Genomic DNA, 24,404 nt, shown 5'->3' on the forward strand with positions numbered 1-24,404 from the left:
TTTGCGACCATTCAATGACACAAATGTGTACAATGCATAGAAACAACCACAGTGTCTAAAAAAACTTGTCTGTGTCTGAAGAAACTGTCACAGATTATAATCACTTGTCATTGTCTTCTAGGAAAATTTGAATACCATAAAGAATATAAAACCTATTTATGTTATAAACAATAATTGAATAAAAGGTTTATTTTATTTAATCCATTTAGGAGGCAGAGACAGAAAAAGAAAAGTCGAGGAAGCTTTCCAGGATGATGAAAATCAGGAGGACTTGATGCCGGCAAAGCGCCATAAACCAGCACAGTCCCCTGATGGCAATGATGAACCCAGCACCAGCTCAGGTCAGTTTATTATGACAAGACCCTTCATTTCTCTATTTCTACCTTGGTAAATTTGGTCCTTAAAATACAGTTTGTTAATTTGAGCAATATCACATGACAGTCGTTGCTAATTATGATTCAGAAAGAGCACCATGGGTAATAATTTAAAGCCATCTCTCACAAAAATATCCTGTGGTATTCCATGTGATAAAACAGAAGAACCAGAAAAGCTGGAGTGGTAATTGTGTAGTACTGTGTTGTTTTTGTGTAAGGTATTTATGTATGTAATTTAATCACTTGTTAATTGTTTTTAAAGACCATCTTAATACAATGAAGATTATAAAATCTATTTATGTTATGAAAATTTTTTGAAAAAACTTATTGTATCTAATCCACTTTAGTAGGCAGAAAAAGAAAACTCAAGGTGACTTTTCAGGATGATCAGGAGGACTTGATGCCGGCAAAACGCCGAAAACCAGCACAGTTCCCTGATGACAGTGAAGAACCCAGCACCAGCTCAGGTCAGTTTACTAACACAAGAACACACTTTTCTACAGCTTCATTAAAGAGATATACTTCACCAAAAATGAAAATCCTCTCATTATTTACTCACGCTTTACTTGTTCCAAGCCTTTTTTATTTCCTTTTTTTTTGTCGACCAGAAAAGATGATATTTTGAAGAAAGCTGGAAACCTGTCGTCATTGAATTCCATAATATTTGTTTTCCTGCTATGGAAGTTAATGGTTAGAGGGTTTCAGCTTTCTTCAAAATATCTTCTTTTGAGTTTACCAGAAAAACTCATAAAGGTTTGGAACCACTTGAGGAGGAGTAAATTGTGAGTAAAATTAACTTTTTGGATGAACTATGCCTTTAGTTTCATGCTTAAAATTCTACATTGTAAAGTTGGGAGTGAAGTGTTTTTAATCAATTAACCAAGAAACAAAATCAAATGACAATAGTAAATTAAATTACAAGTAATAGAAGTGTCCCTGAATCAGGATTTACATAATCGAATCTGCATTTACAAATCTTATCTGTATTAGACTGATAGTCAAATCATATGGTTTGTGGCCGGGGTTGTGGAGGGCTGGTGTTTGTGAGAGTGGAGATTGGCGGGGGTCTGATAATAATAATAATCACATATGGAGGAAAAGCATAAATCTGCTAAAAGTTGATATAACAACAGGCTATATACCAACTTAAGGGGAGAAAACCAGTGGTTCGATGTGAAATCAGATATTGAGGAACCCCATTTAGCCATTTTGATCCTCGTTTCATAATTTACCTCTGCTAATATTCGACTGAGAGATTGGTAGTTGCGAAGCTTCGACTATTCGGGGTCACCCTATACCGAGTAGTAATGAATGAATGCAGATTACCAAAATAAGTGATCATATGTAATTAACTCTTCCATATTTTGATCCACTTTAGGACGCAGAGGCAGAAAAAGAAGAGCCGAGAAAGCTTTTCAGGATGGTAAAGATCAGGAGGACTTGATGCCGGCAAAGCGCCATAAACCAGCACAGTCCCCTAATGACAGTGATGAACCCAGCACCAGCTCAGGTCAGTTTACTATGACAAGATCCTTAATTTTTCCAATTCTACTATGATAAATTTGGTCCTTAAAATACAGTTTGCTAAGTTGAGCAATATCACATGACTGTCATTGCTAATTGTGATTCAGAAAGAGTGTCATGAATAATAATTTAAAGCCATCTCTCACAAAAATATCCTGTGGTATTCCATATGATAAAACAGAAGAACCAAAAAAACTGGAGTGGTAATTGTGTAGTACTGTGTTGTTTTTGTGTAAGGCATTGTATGTAATATTCTTGTGGTACACTCCAAAAAATTATGTGTTGAATCAACATGATTTAATCATAGCACCCATTGTGCATCTAAACAAATCAATAAAACTTGAACTGCTTTGAATGTGCTATATGAACACAATATAAACTTGTAAATTCAACATGGTTTTAATAGGTCTATGTAACTTCTTTGCAGCTAATTGAATTAAAATGTTTGTGTTGTGTTTATCTGATTAAATTTATTTATATAAACTCAATATCAGTAAAGCACTTTAACTCAAGAAGATTCGTCCTTTTTACATCAACAAGTTCTTGTTCATGTGTGGTTGTTAAAATCTGTTGTGTTGCTTTAATTAGATTTGTCTTAGTTGGCAGCACTGAAGTTCAGAAATCTCCAAAAGGACATAAAACTTGCAAACAATTTAACACTTTGATTTTTTCATTATACATTAACAAAAAGTTTAAACTGTATTCTTCACTTTGAGGTCTCCATTAAAGTAACAATGTGTAAAACATTTAGCCGAGAAAACCTTGAGAAAACCATCTTAAGAAATCTGATAACCAAGACTTTAATTTTGTCTTACCAACAAATCTTGGCCTGACGATCAGATAAATAAACATTAAACAATAAGACTTTTGCCATTTTGGTCTGAATTTCTAAAAATCAATCCGTTATATACCCTTTTGAATTGTGAAACATTGGCTTGACAATAATAACAGTAAATAATAACAGTAACAAGAATATACATGCATTTGTAATATTAAGCAAACATTTGTTATATTTTTTAGCTGTAACAAAATAATTAATGCTTTAAATAACTTGCAGCCAGCTCGCTGTGATTTCAGCAAATTACCAATAAAGCTACATTGCCTCACATTCTCACAATATTGTCTCAAAGTATCTTTTTGGTAGTTAAGTTAAACAACGGCGTGAGAGAAAAAGGTAACATTTATACATTAACACAAATAAACATAAAATTATAACAAGAGCATTTGTAAATAACTTTTTTAAAAGCTGTAAAATAGGAACACAGAAGAAAACAATGGTATTTAATAAAATACCAATTACAATAAAAAGATGTACTGAGCATCAATGATTGTTCCACTCCCAGAAAATATTTGAAACAGCTACAGTCAGTTGACAACACTGTTCCAATATCAGTCCATTTAAAACACTGCATCTTCACTAATTATGCCGAGCTTTCTTGCTCTCGCACCCCATTTAAAGGAACCATAACCACTGTCTAGGAGAGCTTCTGTCCAACTACAAATGTTCTTCATTCAATCACTACATCAGTCTTGTTCAAGCTCATGCACCAGTGTTCATACCCCAGTAGCTTGTTTGAAGGGAACAGTGCGAAAATTTAATCGTCAACAACACGCAAAAGGAACTGCAAGTGCATTTTTGTTTTTGTCTCCAAGTTACTTGTGCCAAGAATAAGTTGTCCATATATACGTGGAACACCACAACAGCAGAATTCCAAAAGTTCAGTCTGTTAAGCTAAGCGTGTGCAGTGACTTCTTATGCAGTTTTATTGGTGAGTATGCGAATCAGCTTATGAGTGCCAATCGCCACCTACTGTGATGGAGGCACACAGTAACTCACCAAAGAGAGTCGTTCATATGAAGAGCTTAAATCTCATTGAATCAACAAGCTCTAATCTAATTCATTTGATTATTTCTTCATTTAGTTTCAAACAACTAGAATAAACCATTTAACAGAACTAAACTCATTTCATTCTTTTCCAGAAGACACGTTTCTGTTTTGCAAGTCAAACGATTGGCTTGTGAACATTTTTGGTTGTAATGAGTTGATATTGGCACATGAAAACAACAGAAAAATCACTTGCATAATTCTAAACTGTTTTGATACTCCACTACAGAAAGTGCTGTGGTGATCCTGTCAGATTTTGCTCAGCTTATTTGTTCTGTGGTAAATTTAGTTTGTTCAGCAGGACAGTAGGATCACTAAAGCTCATTTTTGTTAGAGATATAACATGGATAGTCAAATTAGTCAAATTTTGAAACGTGTCAAATTATGGGACTGTTCAATGACACAAATGTGTAAAATGCCTAGAAACAGCCACAGTGTCTGAAAAAATTCTTTTGTCTGAAGAAACTCTGTCACAGATTATAATCACTTGTTTATTGTTTTTAAAGAAAAAATTATTACAACGAAGATTATAAAATCTATTTATGTTATGAAAATTTTATGAAAAAAATGTATTGTATCTAATCCACTTTAGGAGGCAGAAAAAGAAAACTCAAGGTGACTTTTCAGGATGATCAGGAGGACTTGATGCCGGCAAAACGCCGTAAACCAGCACAGTTCCCTGATGACAGTGATGAACCCAGCACCAGCTCAGGTCAGTTTACTAACACAAGAACACACTTTTCTACAGCTTCATTAAAGAGATATACTTCACCAAAAATGAAAATTCTCTCATTATTTACTCACACTTTACTTGTTCCAAGCCTTTATGATTTTCTTTTTTTTCTGTCAACCAGAAAAGATGATATTTTGAAGAAAGCTGGAAACCTGTCGTCATTGAATTCCATAATATTTGTTTTCCTGCTATGAAAGTCAATGGTTAGAGGGTTTCAGCTTTTTTCAAAATATCTTCTTTTGAGTTTACCAGAAAAAATAAACTCATAAAGGTTTGAAGCCACTTGAGGAGGAGTAAATTGTGACTAAAATTAACTTTTTGGATGAACTATGCCTTTAATATGGTGCTTAAAATTCTACATTGTAAAGTTGGGAGTGAAGTGTTTTAATGAATTAACCAAGAAACAAAATCAAATGACAATAGTAAATTAAATTACAAGTAATAGAAGTGTCCCTGAATCAGGATTTACATAGTCGAATCTGCATTTACAAATCTTATCTGTATTAGACTGATAGTCAAATCATATGGTTTGTGGCCGGGGTTGTGGAGGGCTGGTGTTTGTGAGAGTGGATATTGGCGGGGGTCTGATAATAATAATAATCACATATGGAGGAAAAGCATAAATCTGCTAAAAGTTGATTTAACAACAGGCTATATACCAACTTAAGGGGAGAAAACCAGTGGTTCGATGTGAAATCAGACATTGAGGAACCCCCATATAGCCAAAATGGCCTGATTCTCATTTCATAATTTACCTCTGCAAATATTCGACTGAGAGATTGGTAGTTGCGAAGCTTCGACTATTCGGGGTCACCCTATACCGAGTAGTAATGAATGAATGCAGATTACCAAAATAAGTGATCATATGTAATTAGCTCTTCCATATTTTGATCCACTTTAGGAAGAAGAGGCAGAAAAAGAAAAGCAGAGAAAGCTTTTCAGGATGATGAAGATCAGGAGGACTTGATGTCGGCAACACAGTTCCCTGATGACAGTGATGAACCCAGCACCAGCTCAGGTCAGTTTATATGACAAGACCCTTCATTTCTCCAATTCTACTATGATAAATATTGTACTTAAAATACAGTTTGTTAAGTTGAGCAATATCACATGACTGTCGTTGCTAATTGAGATTTAGAAAAAGTGTCATGAATAATAATTTAAAGCCATCTCTCTCAAAAATATCCTGTTGTATTCCATATGATAAAACAGAAGAACCAAAAAAAAATAGAGTGGTAATTGTGTAGTACTGTGTTGTTTTTGTGTAAGGTATTTTTGTATGTAATTTTCTTGTAATATTCTTGTGGTAATGAGTTGATATTGCCTCATGAAAACAACAGAAAAATCACATGCATAATTCTAAATTGTTGTGATACTACACTACAGAAAGTGCTGTGGTGATTCTGTCAGATTTTGCTCAGCTTATTTGTTCTGTGGTAAATTTAGTTTGTTCAGCAGGACAGTAGGATCACTAAAGCTCATTTTTGTTAGAGATATAACATGGATAGGAGTGTTAAATTATGAGACCGTTCAATGACACAAATGTGTAAAATGCCTAGAAACAGCCACAGTGTCTAAAAAATTCTTTTGTCTGAAGAAACTCTGTCACAGATTATAATCACTTTATTGTTTTTAAAGAAAAAATTATTACAACAAAGATTATAAAATCTATTGATGTTATGAAAATTTTATGAAAAAAATGTATTGTATCTAATCCACTTTAGGAGGCAGAAAAAGAAAAGTCAAACAAGCTTTTCAGGATGATCAGGAGGACTTGATGCCGGCAAAACGCCGAAAACCAGCACAGTTCCCTGATGACAGTGAAGAACCCAGCACCAGCTCAGGTCAGTTTACTAACACAAGAACACACTTTTCTACAGCTTCATTAAAGAGATATACTTCACCAAAAATGAAAATTCTCTCATTATTTACTCACGCTTTACTTGTTCCAAGCCTTTTTTATTTCCTTTTTTTTTTGTCAACCAGAAAAGATGATATTTTGAAGAAAGCTGGAAACCTGTCGTCATTGAATTCCATAATATTTGTTTTCCTGCTATGGAAGTCAATGGTTAGAGGGTTTCAGCTTTCTTCAAAATATCTTCTTTTGAGTTTACCAGAAAAAATAAACTCATAAAGGTTTGGAACCACTTGAGGAGGAGTAAATTGTGAGTAGAATTAACTTTTTGGATGAACTATGCCTTTAGTTTTATGCTTAAATTCTACATTGTAAAGTTGGGAGTGAAGTGTTTTTAATCAATTAACCAAGAAACAAAATCAAATGACAATAGTAAATTAAATTACAAGTAATAGAAGTGTCCCTGAATCAGGATTTACATAGTTGAATCTACATTTACAAATCTTATCTGTATTAGACTGATAGTCAAATCATATGGTTTGTGGCCGGGGTTGTGGAGGGCTGGTGTTTGTGAGAGTGGATATTGGCGGGGGTCTGATAATAATAATAATCACATATGGAGGAAAAGCATAAATCTGCTAAAAGTTGATATAACAACAGGCTATATACCAACTTAAGGGGAGAAAACCAGTGGTTCGATGTGAAATCAGACATTGAGGAACCCCCATATAGCCAAAATGGCCTGATCCTCATTTCATAATTTACCTCTGCTAATATTCGACTGAGAGATTGGTAGTTGCGAAGCTTCGACTATTCGGGGTCACCCTATACCGAGTAGTAATGAATGAATGCAGATTACCAAAATAAGTGATCGTCTGTAATTAACTCTTCCATATTTTGATCCACTTTAGGAAGAAGAGGCAGAAAAAGAAAAGCCAAGAAAGCTTTTCAGGATGATGAAGATCAGGAGGACTTGATGTCGGCAACATGCCGTAAACCAACACAGTTCCCTGATGAAAGTGATGAACCAAGCAGCAGCTCAGGTTGGTTTACTAACACAAGAACACACTTTTCTACAGCTCCACTTTCATTAAAGAGATTTCTCTCTCATCACTGCTGACAATGAACTGGAAACTGAACTGAAAACTTTGGAATACATGTAACTTAGATAAACAATCTTCAAGTCAGAGACTATTTCAGTAAGAGCACACAAGATTTAGAAGATATAGAACCAACAGTAGTGTGGGTATTTGCAGGAACTTACAAAAAGCAGGTGATTAAGAAACTAGTATCAATAAATGATTCCTGTCTGACATCAACAAAGAAACACTCAGCCATGTATATAAAACAGAAATGGGAAAAGGAAGCCAGTGTAATTATAACAAAAGAGGAATGGTTAACTATGTGGAAAACACAGATGATCACAATTAACCCTGATTCATGGGGGAGGAGGGTGGGGGGATTTATTTGGAAAATGTATTCAAGTTTTATGATAACACCTAAAATGAAATATTTTCCAATTTGTAATCAAAAGAACTGAATTCTGGAGAAAATGTGGAAATGTAATGGTTGATCATTTTCACATATTTTGATATTGTAATATTATTCACACCTATTGGCAAGATTTGAAAATAGAGATAAAAGCAATAATAGGATTGAATCTGGAATGTCATTTTAAAACTATGTACCTGGAATTTATTCTTCAAAAATACCAAAATGATACATATCTCCTTATTACACCGCTAACAACTAGTAAAAAGGCCATTACAAAGAAAGGAAAGATCCTCCATCTGTAGGTGAATGGCATGATATTGTGAAAGAGCTGTATGATACGGAAGTACTGACACTTTCCTTGAGACAGCAATCCTATACAATTTCTTTATACTGGGGAAAGTGGTTGAGAAGAAATGTAATGTTTTAATTTTATTGTGGTGCTTTTATTTTTATATATCTCAAGCTTTCCGATCTTTAATATGTAACCCTTAAAAAGCTTTGTATGGCAGGATCTGATTAAACATAAATACTTAGCAATGTAAATAAGTTTTTATCAAGGTAGATTTTTTTTGCATCAAAACCAGCTAAATCCACTTCTTTTTTTCGCAAAATCCTCTAAATCCACCTATTGGGACAAGACAGTGTAATTAGTTGCAAAATCACTAAAGATGCAATTAGAAATTGATTTACCAAACATAAAACACTTTACACAAACCACCTAAAATTAAAAATACAGAAATCTGTCAAATAAGTGGTGGTTCATTCTGCTGTGGTAACCCATGATAAATCAGGGACTATAAGGAAAATGAATTAATGAAATCTGTCAAGTAAGTGCATTAATCAGTAACATTAAAATTGACATTAATTACATCTTAACATTCTGTTGTCATTTCTGATATTTGGGATTTAGATTTAATGTTAGTAGAGCATTGTAAACATTGTATACTGAGCTTGTTATTATTCAAATAATGTACTATAAAAACGTTGTGAAACATCAATATCTGTGCATTGTCCATTAATAAAAAAGTCATATAATTTATTGAAGTAATATAAATGATGTATAGTTTTATACATTATATTTATCTTTTAAAAACAGCTTACATTAGCAAATAAAACACAAGGTAGACCTACTGGGCAAAAAGGGAATGTCTCTCAGACACTTTTAGAAGCTGTCATTCATTCATTCTCACCATACTCAAGGTCTTGGTCTTTTTTTTCCGTCTCTTGTTTATCTTTATAGCATCCATGTGGGATAAAAGAATGGCATCTTAGCTTCTTCTTTCTTGAAACGGTGTTGCCGTTTAATGTATAGTAAATCGGACTCATATAAAGTAGCATCACTGTGTAAAAAAAACGACATGAATGCATGCTACACTTCCGACTGTAAAGTGTGTTTTCTTTTTCTTATAATGCACAGAGTTTTAAGGCAAAGGGACGTTTTCATTTGCCATTCACTGACAATCAGACAGGCTCATGCAGTTTATCAAACTCCATCTTTTAAAATCAAAATAAATAAAACAGTCTGCTCATTAAAGGCGGCGTATCAGCGCGCTGTTACATTGAAAACATTTGATTCGATTCACAGATTCGGATTGGTTCTCGGGACATAGCGGGTTTTTCTGTCAAAGGCAAGTGGCGTTTAGAGGCTTTTGCAAACAAACTGTTATTTCTGAATGGGCGGACGCTGGGATTTAGATGATTTGAAGCACAATTATTTGCTGAACATGTACTATGTGCCTAAAGCATTCGTTCAGTGTCATTAGCTCATTTTTGGAGGAAGTGGCGTTAAGCGGCTTTTGCATCTGAACTCTTCATATATAAAAAAGAGATCGTTCATCTGAAAGTGAAAATGCAGATATTGTTTGTTGTCTTTACGTAGCTTGACACAAACAGAAACTGACAGGTCGTCGGCGCTGATAATGAGACTGAATACTATGAATGCACACACTCTGATCTGCTCATCTATAGAATAGGCAAAGCATTATTGTAGACAAAACATTAGGAGACTAAAATGTAATCAAAAATAACCAGCATTAATTTATGTTATAAACCACTGCGTTGAGCTATTCCTTCATTCGATCCACAGTTCAGAGCACATGCTTTTAGTCAAGTTGCATGGTGCAGCAGACCTGTCAGATTCTGCTTGTGTCCAGCTGTTTTCATTGATGATATCAACACTGAGAATAGAAAAATTGTACAACTAAAATAAAGAAAAAGTCTTGTGTGAATCTTATTGGTTAACAAAGAAATCTGTTTAAAGTGTGAGGAGTTGTTGTTGAGTGATGTGACATGAACTATTGGCAGACCCTGCTTCTTTTTTTGGTTAATCTTTTACCATTTTTAAAGTGCCTTAAAATTTTTAATAGTTGAAAATATTATATAATATAACAGATATTGTGTAAGAATAAATCCCTGCTGCCTAGATGCTTGTCTGACAATCACAGATCATGGAAAGTGATACTTAAATATCAAGGAGGGTGGATTTGTTCACGCATGTCAAAATATTTACTGAAAGCTTTTTTATTTTCAGTTCACATTTTTAGTTACAGCATTAATTACATTAAAGCAGGCTATATACCAACTTTAGTGGAGAAAACCGGTGGTTTGATGTGAAATCAGACATTGAGGAACCCCCATATAGCCAAAATGGCCTGATCCTCATTTCATAATTTACCTCTGCAAATATTCAACTGAGAGATTGGTAGTTGCGAAGCTTCGACTAATCGGGGTCACCCTATACCGAGAAGTAATGAATGAATGCAGATGACCAAAATAAGTGATCATCTGTAATTAACTCTTCCATATTTTGATCTTTTTTAGGACGCAGAGGCAGAAAAAGAAAAGCCAAGAAAGCTTTTCAGGATGATGAAGATCAGGAGGACTTGATGCCGGCAAAACGCCGTAAACCAGCACAGTTCCCTGATGACAGTGATGAACCCAGCACCAGCTCAGGTCAGTTTACTAACACAAGAACACACTTTTCTACAGCTTGGTTAAAGAGATATACTTCACCAAGAATGAAAATTCTGTCATCATTTACTCACGCTTTACTTGTTCCAAGCCTTTATGATTTTCTTTTTTTCTGTCAACCAGAAATGCTGATTTTTTAATTTTTATTATTAATTGTTAACAAAACATACAGGCTGAAAAAACTATATAATGAAACATTGCGGTCTCCTGAAACTGGAGTATCCAATGAATAGAAGTTAACATAAAAACAAAAACAGAATACAGTATCAAATATCAATTATACAAAGCAAGGCAATCATTCTGGATCCTGATAATTTCTTTGTGCCATAAGCAAGGAGATTTTGTCAGCAGCTGAAGTTCAGATCTTAAATGTACTCATTTGTACAAAGTTCACGTGCGCTGTAGATAACTCCAACATTATAATGTCCTCAAGTTGTACCAACCACTTGTACATGTCCAGATTATGTGGAGGCAGCCAATGCTGGACTAAAAAGATGCTATTTTGAGGAAAGCTGAAAACCTGTTTTCATTGAATTCCATAGTATTTGTTTTCCTGCAATGGAAGTCAATGGTTAGAGGGTTTCAGCTTTCTTCAAAATATCTTCTTTTGAGTTTACTACAAAATAAGATACTTATAAAGGTTTGGAACCACTTTAAGGGGAGTAAATTGTGAAGAATATTAATTTTTGGTGCTTAAAATTCCACATTGTAAAGTAAAGAGTGAAGCGTTTTAATCAATTAACAAAGAACCAAACCAAATTAGTAAATTAAAATAAATAAAAAATAACCAAGTAGTAGTTCTGTTCCTGAATCAGGATTTACATAGTCAAATCTAAATTTACAAATCTTATCTGTATTCAACTGATAGTCAAGTCATATGGTTTGTGGCTGTGGTTGGGGAGGGCTGGTGTTTGTGGGAGTGGAGATTGGCTGGGGTCTGATAATAATAAAAAATAAATAAATAAATATTCACATATCGAGTGCAAAACTGACACTCAAAAAAGCATAAATCTGGTAAAAATTGGTATAGCAGGCTATATATCAACTTAAGGGGTGAAAACCAGTGGTTTGATGTGAAATCAGATATTGAGGAACCCCCATATAGCCAAAATGGCCTGATCCTCGTTTCATAATTTACCTCTGCAAATATTCGACTGAGAGATTGGTAGTTGCGAAGCTTCGACTAATCGGGGTCACCCTATACCGAGAAGTAATGAATGAATGCAGATTACCAAAATAAGTGATCATCTGTAATTAACTCTTCCATATTTTGATCCACTTTAGGACGCAGAAGCAGAAAAAGAAAAGCCGAGAAAGCTTTTCAGGATGATGAAGATCAGGAGGACTTGATGCCGGCAACACAGTTCCCTGATGAAAGTGATGAACCCAGCACCAGCTCAGGTCAGTTTACTATGGCAAGACCCTTCATTTCCTCAATTCTACTGTTATAAATTTGGTCTTAAAATACAGTTTGTTAAGTTGAGCAAAATCACATGACTGTTGTTGTTCCATATGATATAACAGAAGAACCAAAAAACTGGAGTGGTAATTGTGTAGTACTGTGTTGTTTTTGTGTATTCTTGTATGTGATATTCCTGTAATGTTCTTGCAGTAATTAATAGTTATTCTTTCATATGTTTGTAATATTTACAACAATACTTTGTGTACTGTAATATTCTCCAGGTTAATGTGATATTAATTTCAGTATTTTTGTAGGTTTTACCACAGGGTTTTGTTGTACTGTATGCAATATTCTTGTAATATTCTTGTGGTAATGAGTTGATATTGCCTCATGAAAACAACAGAAAAATCACATGCATAATTCTAAATTGTTGTGATACTACACTACAGAAAGTGCTGTGGTGATCCTGTCAGATTTTGCTTAGTTTATTTATTCTGTGGTCAATTTAGTTTGTTCAGCAGGACAGTAGAATCACTAAAGCCCATTTTTGTAAGGGATATCACATGGATAGGAGTGTTAAATTGGTTTTATACATTCAATGACAAAAATATGTAAAATGCATAGAAGCAAACACAGTGTCTTTAAAATCCTTTCGTTTGAAGAAGCGGTCACAGATTCTAATCACTTGTTCAAATAAAATAAAATAAAATAAAGAATATTAAATCTATTTATATTAATGTCACGGATTGGCCAGGCTCTTCCACCAACATCACGCACCGAGCACCTTCACCTGAGTATTAACCACGCACAGCTGCACCCAATCACTCCCATTCACTATATAAGCACACACCTCACTTCACTCAGTGTCCGGTCTCGTTCCTACGAAGCGGACTCTGAGTGAACCACTTCCTAGGTTTCACTCCCCTACGATCTCAGCAATTATACTTAACTTTATTCTGTTTCCTTCTAGTCTGTCCAGTGTTCCCGGTGTCCTGTCAGCGTTGTGTGTCTCGTCAGTCTGTCTTCCCCGCAAGTCCTCTGGTGTGTGCATTCGGTCATCCTTCAGTGTTTGTCATCCCACCTGACAAAGAGGATCATCAGTTCCACTAAACTCCGTTCATCGCTCCATCAATATTCATTAATACTCTACTGTTGGAATAAACATTGTTTATACTCACTCCCCTTGTTTGTCCGTCTGCTTCCGTAACAGAAGACCGGACCATAAACTACCAACAGCATGAGCACTCACGATCCCCTTCAGGAGTTGGTGGATTCATTGAAGAGAGTGCTACTACCATCTGCTCCACTTCCCGAAGCACCACCAGCACCGAGCACTTCTTCACCGTCCATCCACTCATCCAGTCCCATGGCTCGACCAGCGCCCTACTCTGGCGGGGCGGAGGAGTGCAATGGATTTCTCCTGCAATGTTCTCTGGTATTCACTATGCAACCCGAGTTATACCCTACAGATCGGTCCAAAATCGCTTTCATCATCTCCCTCCTCTCTGGGTCGGCTCTTCGGTGGGCTGAAACCATCTGGCAACAGTCTGGGCCGGTAACAAATTCCATTCAGTCATTCACAAAGTACTTCAAGGAGGTTTTTGGTCGCGCGGATGCTGAAGTAGCAGCTGGAGAACAGCTATACCATCTCAAACAGGGAGCCATGTCCAATCAGGATTATGCTCTCAGGTTCCGAACTCTGGCTGCTGCTAGCGGCTGGAATGAGCGATCTCTCCTCACAACCTACCGGTTCGGACTAGAGCCCAGCCTCCGGTTACAGCTGGCCGCCCTCGACGATACGATGGGATTGGAGAAGTTCATCCAACACTCTCTGCGCTGTTCCGATCGTCTGAGGGTCTACCAGCATGATCCTCCACCAATATCCCAAGCACTCCTCCGTTCGCCAGAGCCAGCCGTCCCTCCAGAACCAGAACCCATGATCATCGAATCTGGTAGACTCACGATCACCGAGCGACAGAGGAGGCTGACCCGGGGTCTGTGCATGTACTGTGGCGCCAAAGGACATGTCAGGCTGGACTGTCCCATTCGTCCAGCACGCTCTGTGGTGAGTTTGTTCAGTTCTCCTATTGAAAAGATGCATCCTCTCACCACTAATGTCCAGTTAACTACCCCTTCTGTCTCAGTTTCAGTCACAGCCCTCATCGACTCCGGGTCAGCAGGAAATTTCATCTCGCACGCCCTCTGTCGCAGACTCCAGCTTAACACAGAAGCCTCGACGCACGTCTATCAGATTCAGCCCATAACCAAAGATATCCATTGTCAGGCACGTATCCATCGAAAATGTGAACCCGTCAATCTCCAAGTAGGACTGCTCCACAAAGAGGAGATTCAATTTCTGGTTCTGGAGGGTGCATCGATGGATATCATCTTAGGGCGCCCGTGGCTGGTGAAGCACGATCCCATCCTCTCTTGGGGCACAGGAGAAATTAAGAGATGGGGAGAAGAATGCCGATCCAGCTGTTTTCCTGATCTACCCTTACAAATTCGAAGACCCCTTACCGTCTACGTCACGTCTGTCGAAAGTCCAGTCGAGAAAATATCCATTCAGATCCCGAAGATCTACTCCTCATACGAGGATGTGTTTTGCCCCAAGAGAGCTTCCCAGCTACCTCCACATCGGCCATGGGACTGCGCCATAGACCTGCTTCCAGATGCTCCTATGCCCAGAGGTAGGATCTACCCGTTGTCCCTTCCGGAGACCAAGGCAATGGAGGAGTACATCCATGAGGCTCTGAGTCAGGGGTATATCCGTCCATCCACGTCACCTGCTGCCTCAAGTTTCTTCTTCGTGGCTAAGAAGGATGGAGGGCTGCGGCCATGTATCGATTACAGAACCCTAAATCAAGGGACAGTCAAGTTCCGGTATCCCCTTCCTCTCGTCCCTGCGGCCCTGGAACAACTCAGATCCGCCAAAATTTTCACCAAGTTGGACCTCCGCAGCGCCTATAACCTGGTGAGAATACGTGAGGGGGACGAGTGGAAGACTGGGTTTGTGACCCCTACTGGACACTACGAGTACCTGGTCATGCCCTATGGTCTGGTTAACGCCCCCTCCGTATTCCAAAACTTCATCCACGAAGTCCTCCGGGAGTTCCTCCATCTCTTCGTCATTGTATACATAGATGATATCCTGATTTACTCCCGGAGTGAGGCCGAACATCGCCACCACGTTGCGGAGGTCCTGAAAACCCTCAGGAAACACCGCCTGTACCTCAAGGCTGAAAAATGCTCCTTCCATTCACCATCTGTTCAGTTCTTGGGGTACATCATCGATCAAAGAGGGGTTCGTATGGACGAGGGGAAGGTCACTTCCGTCATCTCCTGGCCCGAACCAAAAACCATAAAGGAACTCCAACGTTTCCTAGGATTTGCTAATTTCTACCGACGTTTCATCCAGAATTACAGTCTCATCACCGCTCCGCTCACCAACCTGTTGAAAAATAAACCCAAAGCACTACCCTGGCCTCCCGAAGCCGCCGCAGCCTTCCAAAACCTAAAAGAATCCTTCACTCAAGCCCCACTGCTGACTCATCCTGATCCTGACTTGCCGTTTGTGGTCGAAGTGGATGCATCGACCACCGGAGTGGGAGCCATCCTGTCCCAGTACCACGGTACTCCTTCATTACTCCATCCATGTGCCTATTTCTCCCGGAAGCTCAGCCCGGCGGAAAGGAACTATGACATTGGGAATCGAGAACTTCTGGCCATCAAGCTCGCCCTGGAGGAGTGGCGACACTGGTTGGAGGGGGCCAAACATTCGTTCCAGGTGATCACAGATCATAAAAATCTCCAATACCTAAAAGATGCTAAAAGACTCTGTCCTCGTCAGGCCCGTTGGTCATTGTTCTTCTCCAGATTTCAGTTCTCTATCTCATATCGACCAGGTTCAAAGAATATCCGAGCAGACGCACTTTCCAGAATTCACGACCAGCATGAAATTATTGAGACACCGGCCAAGATCCTTCCCGATCAGATCACTATCTGTCCCATCCAATGGTCCGCTCCTACAGTAATCGCCACTCCAGAATCCAGAACTCCGCCGGGCTGTCCCCCCAATCGACGCTTCATCCCTGAAAACCAACGGGTAGATCTCATTCATTCCAGCCATACATCTCTGGGCACAGGACATCCTGGGGCCAACAACACCCTCTCGCTGCTATCCCAACGCTTTTGGTGGCCGAACATGGCGAGGGATGTGAGAAGATACGTCCAGGGCTGCAGAGAATGCGCTATGGCAAAGAGTCCTCGCCATCTACCTGCTGGTAAACTCCATCCCTTGCCCATCCCAAACCGCCCCTGGTCACACCTAGGAGTTGACTTCATGACAGACCTCCCATTGTCTGAAGGTAACACCTGCATTCTAGTCATCATAGATCGATTCTCTAAATTCTGTCGTTTGATTCCTTTGAAAGGTATACCCACAGCCCTAGAGACCGCCGAAAACCTGTTCAACCACGTCTTTCGAAATTTTGGGTTACCAGAAGATATAGTCTCGGATCGAGGACCCCAATTTATCTCCAGACTATGGAGAGCATTCTTCAGACTCCTAGGTGTGACCGTAAGCCTCTCGTCTGGCTATCACCCCCAAACCAACGGCCAGACAGAGAGGAAAATTCAGGAAGTGGGGCGGTTCCTCCGGACCTTCTGTCACGGTCACCAAAACTCCTGGAGCCAGTTTCTGGGCTGGGCGGAATACGCCCAGAATTCCCTGCGGCAACCTACCACCGGACTCACGCCATTCCAGTGCATCCTAGGGTTCCAACCTCCACTCTTCCCCTGGGATGGCGCACCATCTGATGTCCCCGCAGTGGATTACTGGTTCCGGGAGAGCGAGAGAGTCTGGGACGATGCTCATCATCATCTCCAGAGGGCAGTACGCAGAACAAAGGAGGTATCGGATAAGAGGAGGATTCCAGGCCCCATCTATACTCCAGGACAAAAGGTCTGGCTCTCCACCAGAGATATCCGGTTGCGACTGCCCTCCCGAAAATTAAGTCCCAGATTTGTTGGTCCCTTCACCATTCTGGAACAGGTCAACCCCGTCACATACAAATTACAGTTACCACCACAGTACAGAATCCACCCCACATTCCACGTGTCCCTTCTAAAACCCTTTCACGATCCTCTGATTCCCTCCACAGAGCCTGGCCATGAAGAGGAACCTCCTCCCCCCCTGATGTTAGAAGAAGGGGCCATCTACCAAGTCAAGGACATCCTACGGTCCCGGCGTCGTGGTGGTCAGCTTGAATACCTCGTCGACTGGGAAGGATACGGTCCAGAAGAGAGGTCATGGGTCTCCAGATCCGATATACTAGATCCCGCACTTATGGAAGAGTTCCACTCCAATCACCCAGAATTTCCAGCACCTCGAGGACGAGGTAGACCACCACGACGTCGGAGGTTCAGGCCCTCAGGAGCGGGCCCTGGGGAGGGGGGTAATGTCACGGATTGGCCAGGCTCTTCCACCAACATCACGCACCGAGCACCTTCACCTGAGTATTAACCACGCACAGCTGCACCCAATCACTCCCATTCACTATATAAGCACACACCTCACTTCACTCAGTGTCCGGTCTCGTTCCTACGAAGCGGACTCTGAGTGAACCACTTCCTAGGTTTCACTCCCCTACGATCTCAGCAATTATACTTAACTTTATTCTGTTTCCTTCTAGTCTGTCCAGTGTTCCCGGTGTCCTGTCAGCGTTGTGTGTCTCGTCAGTCTGTCTTCCCCGCAAGTCCTCTGGTGTGTGCATTCGGTCATCCTTCAGTGTTTGTCATCCCACCTGACAAAGAGGATCATCAGTTCCACTAAACTCCGTTCATCGCTCCATCAATATTCATTAATACTCTACTGTTGGAATAAACATTGTTTATACTCACTCCCCTTGTTTGTCCGTCTGCTTCCGTAACAATTATGAAAATGAATAAAATTTTTATATATCTAATCCACTTTAGTTGAAGAAGCTTCTCAGGATGATGAAGATCAGGAGGACTTGATGCCGGCAACAAGCAGTGAACCATCACAGTTTCCTGATGAAAATGAAGAACCCGGCACCAGCTCAGGTCAGTTTACTATGACAAAAACATAGTAGATGTGTTTACATGGAGCCTTTAAATTGGTTTAAAAGTTTAATCCGAATGATAAATGCTTCATATAAACACCTCAATGGAATAAACATGGTCAAACCAAATGAAATTGTAATCGGTTTAAGAGAGGTGGTATAAACCTTGCCATATTTGAGTTTTGTTGAATACATTCAGGAAGCATGTTTTCTTTGAGCGGATCAAATTAAAAGTTCAGTTCATATGTCTGAATGATTTTGTTTTTTGTAGTTTTGTATTAAATAACAAAATTGTATTGATGTGAAGTAATATTAAAAACTGTGTGTATGGAATGCATCGTGAAGTAGAATTAGATCAACTCAATGACATGATAATTGTAACCAAACCATGAGACCTGTGAAGGTTTCGACCCTTAATAAATAATATTTGTAGCTTAATGTTTGTTTAAGTCATGTAAGTGGAAGTGGGTGGAGTCAGGGTGAACGGGGTTCAAGGAATGTTTATGCTGAAGAATGGAGGTGCTGGAATGGTGTAATAAAAACAAGCTAAAGCTATAAATTATATGTTCTGTCCATCTCACAATAATAAACCTTTGTTCATTGTCATCCACTTAAGGAAGCAGAGAAGGAAATGCTGAGCAAGATTTTCAGGATGATAAAGAGGATAAAGATGATGATCCTTTCGACGAAGAGTCAGATGTTAGTACAATAGACACCAGCCCAGGTCAGTCTTCTATCGCAAGACCTCACATTTCTCCTGTAATTCCTGTAAGATGGTATCATGTTTCTCCTGAAAAATCTCCAGTAAATTCTGGATCATTTTTATTAGTGGTGGGCAGAGCGAGGATTCATGAAACACTGAAACAGTCAAAGCAAATGTGTCTCTACAGTGAAATCTAGTGGTCTGAAACCGCTTTGACAGAGAAACAGTTAAGAAAATTGAGGAATTATAATATGTTGTGTAAACCATTCATTCCATCAAGTGATTGGAGAGTGGATAATGTTCACGTCTGGAATGCGGTTATCATGAGTTTAAATCCAGGACAAAGCATGTAATATACATTTAAAATATAAAATATGTGTTTTCATAGTTCTGTTCTTGTAATGTGAATAACCTTCTTGTAAAGGTTATTCGCGATTAATCACGTCTAAAATAAAAGTTTGTTTTGACATAATATATGTGCGTGGATTATATGATATATACAGTGTTGGGGTTAACGCATTACAAGTAATGTGAGTTACCTAATAATCTTTCTTCTCTAAGTAATGAGTAAAGTAAAGTAAAAAAATTAAGTAATAATTTTGAGTAAATTTTTAAAAATGTAATATGAGTTACTTCTTAGTTTAATTAATTCACTTTTTAAAAAATAAATTGCTGAATTAAAATCAATGTTGAATCCCGCACTCAGTGAGAGAATTTTCTCCCTGCAGAAACAGACAGAAACCAAGAATGCAGAGCCTTACATTTCTGTGATGGAAATATTCCCATTATTGTCAACACATGGAAGAAAAGGAAAAGGGGCTTATAGTCTCAGTGCTCATTTAACTTCACTAATAAGACAAAAAGTACAGAAGCATCAGGCACATTGCTTTTAACGTTCTTTAATCTGTAAATACGGCATGTATAACTCTGGGGTCAGGAAGTTCTCAGAACATAACATTATCCTACATTATTAGTTTTTGATGTGTTTTAAAGGTAAATGAAGGTTATAAAGTGTGTTGTTAATTGCAGAGCTCCTCTATTTAAAAAAAACCCTGCGAAAGAAATCAAGCCAGGTCAGAAACAGTAACTCAAAAGTAACGTAGCGCATTACTAATCATAAAAAATAACTAAGTAATGCAACTAGTTACTTTTTTGGGAGTAACTCAATATTGTAATGTATTACTTCCAAAAGTAACTTTTCTCAACACTGTTTATATTTATATACACAGTAAGTACAGAAATTATTGAGACCCTTTAATTTTTCACTCTTTGATATATTGCAGCCATTTGCTAAAATCATTCAAGTTCTTTTTTTTCCTCATTAATGTACACACAGCACCCCATATTGACAGAAAAACACAGAATTGTTGACATTTGTGCAGATTTATTAAAGAGCCCATATTATACATTAAAAAGGGTCATATTTCAGTTTTATGGGTCTCCAACAACATACTGATATGCATGCAAAGTCAAAAAACACATTCATGGTCTAATAATATGAATTTATATTTTCCTAATTATCCCAGCGACTCCTAAATGAATCGTTCAGCAATTCATTTGTTCCCAAACCCCTTCTTAGCGCGAAGCTAATCTGTGCTGATTGGACCTATGACAGCCTGTTGTGATTGGTTGACAGCGCTCAGCGCGAGACAGTAAAGTGCCCAGCACGGTTTGTCAAGCCCCCGGTTCGCCAACATTGGTATAGGATCCAATCGCAGCGGACACCCGAAACAGGAGTTATTCAGACACCTTACCACCAAAAGCAGTGTAGTTAAACACCAGCATATTGCTACATTCTTAACTATGACACACATTCAGTATTAATCCACACAGCAGCAAAAACTGAACTATTCTGAACCTTGACGGCTGCACGTGTAAACAAAGCGGCAGGCGTCGCGTTTTCAACGTGGCATTAGACGGGATATGAGAATATAAAGAGTTAACCTGATACAGTACAAGCGGTTACAAGAAACAAAACACAATTAAATGCATCATTTGCAAGCTAGAGAATACAAGGAGGGAGCCATTTACTTACACTTATGAAATGTGTCGTGGGCCAGGTCTGATTTCATTAATTTTCTTTTATTTTGGAGCTTTTCTCCCTTCTCAGCTGTAACTTAGATCATTTCTATTTGCAATCATTGCTGTGGCACCTCTTGCATGAAGTGTTGTAAGTTCTCAGGGCTTACCTGTACTCCGCTTTGCCCAACAATCACAACATCCCCAGCCAGGGGGTTGAAGCACTCACCAACGCTCCTCCTCAGCTGCAGCTGGCTGCCTTTGTGCCTAATAAACTGGCCTTATTTGTGCACGCACCCCTGGTGTATTGTGTGTCCATTCCTCTCACAAGTCTCATACATCAGTGGTCTTTTCTGATCCTTCCTTTAACAAACGAATGAATCGCTCATTTCCCTCACACTTCCAATAATATCCAGGTAAGCACAGCGTCTTCATGACTCATGATGACTGCAGGATCTGTTTTTCTTTGCTGCTGTTAGTGGGCGTGGCCGCAGGTTTAAATTTTTCCAGGTTTGTGCGCGCAACAATTGGGTGAGGCTTATGTTTCGTATCCACGTCACGCTGAAACAGCTAAAGACTCGTTTTGAAGACGATTCATTCTAACCACTATGAGTCGACTCTTTTTAGATGAATCAATAGTTTTAAAAACACTTTCAGATTTGAGCCTTAGCTGGATATTTCACTTCACTTAGAGCTGTGTTACACACTACATGGAATGTCATTTACAAAAAAAAACAATAGGAGCTCTTCAAAAAAGAAAAACTGAAATTTCACATGGTCCTAAGTATTCAGACCCTTTGCTGTGACACTCATATATTTACCTCAGGCTGTTCCATTTCTTCTGATCATCCACATACATAAAAACTAAATTATAAATTATACAAAACTGTTTTGTTACACTGATATATAAATTGATATATAAATGGTTTTACGTTATATAATATTGTGTACATTTTCTCAGATATATGCATACACGTGTCTATTTATATGTACATAATAAATATACTAGGATTAATCGTGATACATTTTTGCCCAGCACTAGTTTTGAAACATCTGCGCTTCAGCATCTGGACGCCAAAATGTCCGTTTTAGCATTCCTAAGTTATTACTCCTAAGTTTGTCAGGAAGCAAACACCGTTTATAGCACGATGAAACTCAACAGAAATATATTTCTCCTACTATCACAGTAAGACAAAAACAGAAATGAGCAATCCTGGTAAACTATCATATTCGTTTTGTTTGTTTTTCAGGATCTCCTCTTGACAAATATGAGGTTGGAAGAAAGCTGGGAAAGGGAAACAATGGCACTGTCTACCTGGCAACACGCAAATCTGATGGAAAAAAGGTAAGTCACTTTTGCTGTACATGTTGTTTACCTAATTGTTCTTCTTGTAAAAGGAGTGGTGTGCATATGGACACATGTCCATGTTGGATTATACACATGTATTATTGAATTTATTATGATCCGCTTTTCATTACTTTGGGGAAAAAGTATTAATGTTTTGTTTCTTTTGCAGGTTGCCCTGAAATTCATTCATAAGTCGTCATCTTACGGAATGAGGATGGTAAGTAAACACGACACAATGAATATATCTGAATATGTGTTGAATCTATATTATACACATTATATTATACAGTTATAATTGTGCAGATACATTATATACAGTTCACGCACTCTAACCTTTTTCTGATTTTTTTCTCTAGCCTGGAAGTGCCTATCATACGACTGCGGAAGCTGTAATAATGCTTGACCTGAAGACGCCTCCCATATGTCCCCATATCATAGAGTTGTATGACTTTTTTGATGTGGAGGAATATTATGTTTTGGTCCTGGAGTACATGCAGCCGAGCATGACCTTGACTGCATTCATCAGGAGAAACAATGGTCGCTTGACTGAAAGTGTAGCGCGACACTTGACCCTGCAGATCCTACTTGCATTACAGAAGTGCATGGTGCATCGCATTGAACATAAAGCAGTCCATGAAGATAACATCCTGGTGAATCCAAAGACCCTTCAAGTCAAGTTGATTGATTTTGGCTACAGTGAGTTCCTTCGAGGCCACTTTAAACCACACGTTGGTAAGATGCTTTTCTTTCTACCTCCCCTGCTGAAACCTCTGGTATTGCTGGTCACCGGCAGTTCTAGATTTCAGAGTTTATGCTGGCTGTTATGCTGAAAATTTTGCACTGATTGTGTTTTTCATTTTTTTATTGCTGCTTATTAACATCCCAGATTATTGATCTCCTACTTTTACACTAATGACTTGTAATGAAATAGTGTTGATGGCTCAATTATTATAAATTGCTGTTCTACGCTTCTAACTTACAAATCTGTTTCTTACAGGATTTGACCAAATCTACTGCAGATGTATCCAGCATTCTCGTCTAGTAAAACTTTGTGGCATAAGGCCTGTACATTTTGCTCTAGAAGAAACTGTTACGTCTGTGGCAAGACTCCTGGCAAGGATGGTGAATGGATATTGGCCCCTTCGCTCGGTGGTTCATTATCCAAGATATCACCCCAGTGTATCCAAAGGTGAGACAATAACTCAACATAAAGTGCTGCTACATATACTGTATAATAGGACAGTGTTGTCATGACTGTAAAAATGTGAAATTAAGTCTAACTTTCATATACAGTTTTCATGTTTCATGTTAAGCATGTGAGAACATACACGACTAATCAGTTCTCTCCTTTTCTACAGAATGCAGAGATCTTCTGAAAATGTGCTTCAGTTTCCATATTTACCATGGACCCACTTTAGAGGATGTTATTGACCATAAGTGGTTCAACAAAAAGAAAGATATCTGATGGACAGAAACCACTGGCACACTCTGATCGGCTTATTGACACTTCTGGTGGACCATCTGGAGGGCTTGACCGTGGATATGGTGCAGGTCCAAGTAGATCACCAGGCAGATGTTTAGACTAGCCAACAGGATCAATGCAGAGATTCGTCTATACCTTTAATTAAGTGACACGACATGTGACGCACAGAAGTCATTGCACCTGTTAATATGCTTGGCGACTGGTGTCAGTGGATAGTGGCATGTGCCACTGGAGCTTGTGACGTGCGCTGATGCGTTGCATCCTGTGTCACTGAGATTGTCGCAGTACATGTCGCTGTGTGGCTCCTCTAGTGGTGACTGACAGCTCCTGCTGCTGCTGCTGCTGCTGACTGCTGACTGAGCATGAAGGAGGTTGTGTAACACACACACTTAACGACAGAACATTATTTAATTAATAATATAAAAACCGCCAAAAAAGAATATTTATTACATTGCAGAGTTTGTTTATTCAACATACTGGGCTTAGTTATATTATTATTATTACTGCACTCTAATGCTAAAACAGGGTAAG

General features: G+C 38.7%; 1 protein-coding gene across 1 annotated transcript; it reads left to right on the plus strand.

Moving 5' to 3' along the window:
- Window positions 1-274: 274 nt before the first annotated feature.
- On the plus strand, window positions 275-23,855 carry LOC130228373 (ABC transporter F family member 4-like). The gene is made up of 15 exons (XM_056456804.1): window positions 275-341; window positions 722-841; window positions 1,753-1,884; window positions 4,376-4,495; window positions 5,418-5,534; window positions 6,241-6,360; window positions 7,283-7,414; window positions 10,686-10,817; window positions 12,120-12,236; window positions 18,214-18,321; window positions 18,937-19,044; window positions 22,293-22,387; window positions 22,560-22,607; window positions 22,747-23,122; window positions 23,749-23,855. Exons 1-15 carry the CDS (start codon window positions 275-277, stop codon window positions 23,853-23,855), a joined length of 1,899 nt encoding a protein of 632 aa, XP_056312779.1.
- Window positions 23,856-24,404: the final 549 nt, after the last annotated feature.

Source organism: Danio aesculapii, chromosome 5 (genome assembly GCF_903798145.1).
Source record: "Danio aesculapii chromosome 5, fDanAes4.1, whole genome shotgun sequence".
Classification (NCBI taxonomy): domain Eukaryota; kingdom Metazoa; phylum Chordata; class Actinopteri; order Cypriniformes; family Danionidae; genus Danio; species Danio aesculapii.

What these genes read in the sequence shown, in the direction of transcription:
- LOC130228373 (XM_056456804.1), top strand. Translation starts at nt 275, where the DNA reads ATGCCGGCAAAGCGCCATAAACCAGCACAGTCCCCTGATGGCAATGAT. An exon ending in GCAAATCTGATGGAAAAAAG is followed by an intron (nt 22,388 to 22,559) that starts GTAAGTCACTTT and finishes TTTCTTTTGCAG; the next exon opens with GTTGCCCTGAAATTCATTCA. An exon ending in CATCTTACGGAATGAGGATG is followed by an intron (nt 22,608 to 22,746) that starts GTAAGTAAACAC and finishes TTTTTTCTCTAG; the next exon opens with CCTGGAAGTGCCTATCATAC.